Source organism: Camellia sinensis, chromosome 14 (genome assembly GCF_055761805.1).
Source record: "Camellia sinensis isolate YWXY chromosome 14, ASM5576180v1, whole genome shotgun sequence".
Taxonomy (NCBI): Eukaryota; Viridiplantae; Streptophyta; class Magnoliopsida; order Ericales; family Theaceae; genus Camellia; species Camellia sinensis.
Genome location: NC_138974.1, coordinates 41,331,251 through 41,338,399, shown reverse-complemented (window position 1 = coordinate 41,338,399; position 7,149 = coordinate 41,331,251). Strand labels below are relative to the sequence as shown.

The window sequence follows — 7,149 nt, the reverse complement described above, 5'->3', positions numbered from 1 at the left end:
TCAGATATAGTACTCGACACCAAACCAGAACTAACTTTTGGATTTTTCGAAGTTCGGACATTCGTACCACAACTATGCACATCACTGAACCTCTTCATGTAGAAAAAAACCATTTGCTCGTTGTGCTCTACAATGTATAGCCCACAAGAAACCTCTCTCCTCGCGTATCGCACACACTGCAGTAACCCTTGTTGTCTCGTTCTTGACATACGTAAACTGAAACCCACATTAGATTGCATGCTTATATAAAACATCATGAAATTCTTGTGCACTTCCTATAAACCGTTGTCTCACATACATAATACCATTTGTCCAAGGGGCTGACAACAACACCTTTTCTTTATGGTGGCAAAATTTTCGGAGTGTATCAATTTCTTCTTCACCCCCTACACGCAGCGACCCAGAGCTACTCGACTAACCAATATCACTTTTTAAATTAACGATAACCTCTACATGGTGTAACCCTATTGATTTGGCAAGCAATAACATGTTCTGAAATTCTTCGTCATTGTCCAAATCACACCTATTAATTCCAGGTAGTCGATAAAACAATGAAACAGAATAAGCAAACAACTCGTCCCATTTCTCACACAAACACTCCACCAAATGCGAATAACACAATGTGCGAACCACATTTATTACAGTTGAACTGCAACTATATGTGCACACCAACATCATAAATGTATCCATATCCTGTAAAAACACAACAAAACAAAAGTCAACAACCATGTAACAACCATACGAACAACAATACATGTAATAATCCATACTATATGAGCATTCACATTATGCAAACTAAAGGCCTATGTGTACGGTTCCACTGCTAAATCCATAATGAAAACTACCACCACCATCCTTGCACAATATAAAATATTTTACAAGTTCAAAATCACACCACCAAAATGCTGTCATAGTACACAACATGCATACAACCCTCTATAACTTCATATTAATAAGATGTGAACATCCACATTAAGCACGCATAAAAAATTCATCAAAAAAGCACTTGTATTACCACATAGATCAAAATATAACATAAAACGAACATACATTCATACACAATGTATACGCCTATATGTACATTTTACACTGCTAAATCCAAACTCAAAATATCACCATCATCATTGCCAATAAGATGTGAACATCCACATTGTTCACTTAATCCGAATTACTCCCCATCACAGAGCCACGCAAAATGCATATAAAAAAAAAAAACAGAGCGTTCAATGTACATACTTCAAACACCATAGCATCCAATCCATCACCATAGCATCCAATCCATCACATAAATTAAAACATAAACTGAACATGCATTTAATACCAAAATGATACTAACCTTGATCATCAAATCCTGCACTCGTCCTCTACCTCGAAACGATTGATTTGAACCAGTTATGCTTCAAACAATGTCACAACTGAACATCATTCAAAAGAGCCACAACAATAACAATGAAATCCTAGCACACACTAGCCTTTAAATGAACCAGCAAAATTGAAACGTATCCAACCAAATCAGAATCAGAATGAAAAGCGTGAATACAACAACCTACCAAAACAGAATGAACAAAAAATAAGAAAACGTTTATATCTGTTATGTGTATCAACAATATATAAATAAGGGCATAATAGTCCATTAAAAATAATAAAATGAGAAAAAATGATTTTATGGAATAAAAAGATAAATACATGAAATTAATTAGACTATACTAATCATTTGTGGTCCTAATGAGTTACAACAACTCTAAAATGAATTTATTAATAAAAATCCTATTAAATAAAATAAAAAAAAAAAAAAAAAAAAAAACTCATATGCCAAACGAGGGCATTATTTCCCTGAGCTAAAGTTAACCGGGGTTGGGGTTTCGGTTCGAGCCGCGTCGGCGTCTCTCTCTCTCTCTCTCTCTCTCTCTCATCTTTACAAAAACCGACCCAAACTTCGTTACAAAGGAAACTCATATCAGATTCAGATTGTCACCATCTCGCTTGCAGATCGACTCATTTCTCTTTCACTCTCCCTGGTTAGTACCTCCTCTATCTCTCTCCCTCTCTCTCTCTATATATATATGTTCGTGTTTGTCTTTTTCGTTCTGCTTCTTTCAACACAAAGATACAGAAACAAATTCGATTTTATAGGGTTTGAAACGCAAGGTTGCCCGAACCCTAGAATCCCACAAAAGTATGAAGTTATCTATATATATACATAAACACCATGATTTGAATTATTTTCGATGGTTGTTTAGTTTGAAGTCTCTTTTAATTGTAGTTTATTAGATGCGATTGTCTAAGACACGCTTTTGTATCTTTTGAGATGTTATTCAAGATTTCTGTTACGCGTGTAATAGTTTCACCTAATAATCGTTCTGTATTTTCAATTGCTGAATTCTCATCATGCTTACTGTGTTGCCATATTTTAAAGTACGGTTTTTTTAATCCCTGTATCATTACATGTATATACATTGTGTATTTCATTATTTTCGTAGCAGCAAACCTTAATTAGATCCACAGTTCTCATTTTTTTTTTCTTTCTTTTTTCTTGGATATATTTTTTCCTCCTTTCGCCATAATGTTCGTAATCTAGTGAAGATGGCCTGATTGGGTTTCATTATTGTAGAAATGTATGATAATTTGGGAGCCCAACCTGGGGTGCAAAGACCACCTCCAAACCCACAGCCAAATCCGTTTGGGGATGCATTTGTTGGAGCTGGTTCCGGACTTATAAGAGGTGGACTGGGTGCTTATGGAGAGAGAATTCTAGGATCAAGCTCCGAGTATGTGCAAAGCAATGTAAGTGACATACTATGGCTATGGAATTCCAAACTCCCATTATGGTTAGTTTGTGTTTGTGTAAGAAAAGATGTTGAGTGCGTGTGCATCCATCTCTGAATTATATGATAGGTTGGAAGGTCGTTTAGTGCTGTTTACTATTGAGGGAATAAGAACTTTTAATTGATATAGTCAGTTCCAAAACCTTTATATTCACATGTTGCTTTATGACATGTCTTTAAGGAACTTTTAGGGGAAGCCTTGTAGTCCGAATACCATTTTGTCAAATGAAGCATTGGCCTTCTTTAGCTTTATCTTCGGATAATGTGGATTTTAGCTGTGCTTAAGTTGCAACTTCAATTTTGGCAAAGGCAGGCTTACCATGGCAATTGAATTTGTCCATCCTGTTTCAAATATAATATAACACAAATCAGGGGTGTATTGTGGAACATAACCATAACCATAAACATAAACACAACCACAACCACAACCACAACTACCAAAGGAAGGAAAACTGTGCTGTTTCTCAGATTTTCACGATACAATCACGTACAGAAGAACTTGAAATTTCTATTTCCTTGAGATATCTATTTTTTCTCTCTTAATTTTCATTCATTTTCTTAAAAACTAGCTTGCGACAAACACCTTTTAGTGTCATGTTATTATTTTGATATTTGATTTGAGGTCTGTTTACTTTGTTTGTTCTTCAATGAGCAGATAAGTAGGTACTTCTCTGATCCCCAATACTATTTCCAAGTTAATGACCAGTATGTGAGGAACAAATTGAAGGTTGTCCTCTTTCCATTTTTGCACAGGGTAAGCACTAATTTTATGTTTTTTAGCCATTTTGTTGGTCAGTTATTACTTTAAGGGTAGCTGCCTTTTTCTTATTCTTGGATCCTCCAGGGCCATTGGACAAGGATAACAGAGCCAGTAGGCGGTAGGCTTTCCTATAAGCCCCCAATCTATGATATAAATGCTCCAGACTTGTATATTCCATTGATGGCATTTGGTACCTATGTTGTTCTTGCTGGTTTCTCGCTGGGTCTTCAAGGAAAGTAAGTGGTCGTTTTGTTGCATTACATGTTTTTTGCTTCCTTTTTTTTTTTTTTTTTTTCCCTTCTCTCCAGGTAGTTTGAAGTGGAGATGGGTGTCCATTTACTGTACATTGGCTTGAGTGTTAGCATTACTGAACTTGCATTTATTTTTTTTACAAATGCTTTATTATCTAAGGGGTGCTTGAAACTTAACAAACATGACTTTGTGGCTTGTTCTTTACATCCGATTGAGCTTTTGCTTAAATGCTTAGTGCCCTACATCATGCCCCATTCTGTAATTTGCGATGAGTTTGCTCTGGGTTGACTCCCAATTGCAGTGTTCCACAATGCTGTATGAAAGGTCGAAAGGGCATCTTATCATCTAGGGAAAGGCTAGGAAATTTTGTATCACAACGTATGAAAGGTCAAAAGAGTATGCTTGTCATCTGGGTGAAAAGCTAGGAAACTGAATTGCTATGGCTGTGATTTGTTATGTTATCTGAAGGTATTTTTAGAGGCAACATGAATAATTTTTTTGTTCTTTTCTTTTATAAATTAGTTTTTGTTGCAACAAATGGTTTCTACATGGTGTCTTAAATAATGTTGCTTTCTATAAACAATGAAAGTCCCACGTGGCATAAAGTTATCGGGAATTGTTGATTAGGTGCCAGAGTTGACCTTGTTCCTTACTGGACATATAGTCATTTTTGTATTCTCAATAGTTGACTTCCATATTGGCGTTCGGTGATTATTTTGACAATAACATGCTTTGGTGTTCTGGCATTCAAACTTGAAACTTATGTCATAATAATTTGGAGTTAAATAAGATTTTTTTGTTCCATATCATTTTCTTCCCCCCCCCCCCCCCCCCCCCGCCCCCCGCCCCTTCTTTCTCTCACATATTTCTTGTATAACATGTCTTCATTTGTTGCCAGGTTTAGCCCAGAAGCTCTGAACTGGCTTTTCATCAAGGGGTTGGTAGGCTGGTTTTTGCAAGTTTCTCTTCTGAAAATGTCGTTGTTTTCATTGGGTAGTGGTGAGGCACCCTTGCTGGACATTGTGGCATATGCTGGATATTCTTTCACAGGAATGTGTCTGGCCGTCCTGGGAAGGATTGTGTGGAGCTACTCGTACTACTTTTTGATGCCGTGGACATGCTTGTGCATGGGAATCTACTTGGTCAAGACGATGAAGAGAGTTCTTTTTGCAGAGGTTAGGACTTACGACTCGAGCAGGCATCATTACCTCTTGCTATTCATTGCCTTGGCTCAGTTCCCACTTTTCATTTGGCTTGGCAACATTAGTGTTAATTGGCTTTTTTAAACTCTTCTCTCTCTCTCTCTCTCTCTCTATGTTGTAGTGTGAAACAATTATGTCTAGTCTAACAATCTACTACGAGTTATAGGCAATTTTTCAGTTTTGATTGATTTCTGGATGGTTATTTTAATATCTGATTCCATTCATTCTTCTGAATGTCACGATTTAACAACCGATTAAATATTTTTAAATGTTCATTATAGCGCTTGAAGTCTTTAAGAGAAATGAATGATGGAACAAGGAGTCTTGGGAGTGTTTATGTTTCATTTTGTGTTCTGTTTTATTTTTTAGACAGGAAACTTTTCTTGCTACTATCAAGACTTTCTTTTACTTCAATTTTTTAGTTATGGAAAATTTCTTTTTAGAGTGTTTTTTTCTTTTTGGAAATCGAAGTTTAAGACTCTGCTTGGAATTTGGATTTGCGAAGGGGAAAGATAGGAAAACAAAACAACGTAAAGAAACTAAATTTGTTACCATTTTAACTGGAATCAGTTGCTACTGATTCCAATACCAAGGTCTTGTCTGTAGCTGGACCTCAAGGGATCAACCCTAAACATATAGTTCTTTTTAAACATTTGTTATCAAGTTGTTAATACAAGGGCCAGACACAAAGGCAGGAGTTGTCAATACACAAATCAATTTGCTAGAAAATGGAGAAGCTCATTTCAACCAATGCAACATTCAATCAGTGCTGGAATCGTATATATCACCAGTTGAAATCAGACCAGGAGAGCTAGTTGTTCCTCTATGCAACACAATCCCAGTGATTGATCTTGAAAATCTTGGTCAGAACCAAACAGAACTAGTTCAGCAAATTGTCAAGGCTAGCCAAGAATTTGGATTCTTTCAGGTATGTATGTCTCAACTCAATTCAATTGTATTATTAATATCATTAACGTGATTGTCAACATACTGATGTTTTAATATTTGAAAAACAATTAAAAAATACAAAAACAGTCGATAAATCATGGGGTCCCAGAGGGGCTGGTGCAGGATGTGATGAGAGTGGCTAAGGAGCTCTTTGAGTTGCCTGCAGACGACAACGCCAGCTTGTACTCTGAGGATCCGAAGAAAAGTTGCAGGCTGTACATGAGCATCGACTGTGTTCACGAGAAAGTGCTTTTTTGGAGAGATACTTTGAGGTTCCATTGTCATCCTCTCGATGATTATGTGGAAGATTGGCCCAGAAATCCAGCTCGGTACAGGTATGTATTTGTTGTTGCAAATGATTATTCTATGTTTGCAAGTGCAACTAGGTCTAGCTATCTTAGTAACAAGGAACATTTTGCGAAAATTCAGAAAAATTTATGAAGCGGGGACATTTTACCTTACCAAATTAGCGTATTCAAGATGTGATCAGAGAATTAATCACGTCACGACAAAACAGGCATAACATCTTTCAGATTTCAATGAACCAAATAAGTGCCCTTTTTTTTTTTTTTTCTTCCTTCCCTTTCTCTCTCTTGGATATATTTTTTTTCCCTTTTGCCATAATGTCCGTAATCTAGTGAGGATGGCCTGATGGTGTTTCCTTTCTTAATATCTTATTGTAGAAGTGTATGATAATTTGGGAGCCCAATCTGGGGTGCAAAGACCACCTCCAAACCCACAGCCAAATCCGTTTGGGAATGCATTTGTTGGAGCTGGTTTGGGACTTATAAGAGGTGGACTGGGTGCTTATGGAGAGAGAATTCTAGGATCAAGGTCTGAGTATGTGCAAAGCAATGCAAGTGACATACTATGGCTATGGAATTCCAAACTCCCATTATGGTTAGTTTGTGTTTGTGTAAGAAAAGATGTTGAGTGCATGTGCATCCATCTCTGAATTATATGATAGGTTGGAAGGTCATTTAGTGCTGTTTACTATTGAGGGAATAAGAACTTTTGATTGATATAGTCGGTTCCAAAACCTTTATATTCACATGTTGCTTTATGAAATATCTTTAAGGAACTTTTAAGGGAAGCCTTGTACTGATTACCATTTTGTCAAATGAAGCATTGGCCTTCTTTAGCTTTATGCTTAAGTCGCAAC

The 7,149-nt window shown here is 36.6% G+C and overlaps 1 protein-coding gene and 1 pseudogene across 4 annotated transcripts in view; both read left to right on the top strand.

Annotated features, from left to right (window-relative positions):
- The first annotated feature begins 1,791 nt into the window (after positions 1-1,791).
- On the top strand, positions 1,792-5,227 carry LOC145807423 (uncharacterized). Of its 3 annotated transcripts, none has more exons than XM_082905582.1 (5): positions 1,792-2,018; positions 2,612-2,784; positions 3,481-3,579; positions 3,670-3,821; positions 4,736-5,227. In XM_082905582.1, exons 2-5 carry the CDS (start codon positions 2,614-2,616, stop codon positions 5,121-5,123), a joined length of 810 nt encoding a protein of 269 aa, XP_082761708.1. In that variant the 5' UTR covers positions 1,792-2,018; positions 2,612-2,613; the 3' UTR covers positions 5,124-5,227. The 3 variants fall into 3 exon arrangements, with proteins under 3 accessions (XP_082761708.1, XP_082761710.1, XP_082761709.1); XM_082905584.1 differs by having other exon boundaries at positions 1,818-2,018; positions 2,579-2,784; XM_082905583.1 differs by lacking the exon at positions 1,792-2,018 and adding an exon at positions 2,069-2,176.
- A 404-nt stretch (positions 5,228-5,631) lies between these two features.
- LOC114274247 (protein DOWNY MILDEW RESISTANCE 6-like) overlaps positions 5,632-7,149 on the top strand; it is a 44,116-nt pseudogene continuing 42,598 nt past the window's right edge. Inside the window, exons 1-2 of the transcript XR_014350493.1 lie at positions 5,632-5,967; positions 6,075-6,322. The product of XR_014350493.1 is annotated as a protein DOWNY MILDEW RESISTANCE 6-like (transcript). The remainder of the gene's footprint in view (positions 5,968-6,074; positions 6,323-7,149) is intronic.

What these genes read in the sequence shown, in the direction of transcription:
- LOC145807423 (XM_082905582.1), top strand. Translation starts at nt 2,614, where the DNA reads ATGTATGATAATTTGGGAGCCCAACCTGGGGTGCAAAGACCACCTCCA. An exon ending in CCGAGTATGTGCAAAGCAAT is followed by an intron (nt 2,785 to 3,480) that starts GTAAGTGACATA and finishes TTCAATGAGCAG; the next exon opens with ATAAGTAGGTACTTCTCTGA. An exon ending in TCGCTGGGTCTTCAAGGAAA is followed by an intron (nt 3,822 to 4,735) that starts GTAAGTGGTCGT and finishes ATTTGTTGCCAG; the next exon opens with GTTTAGCCCAGAAGCTCTGA.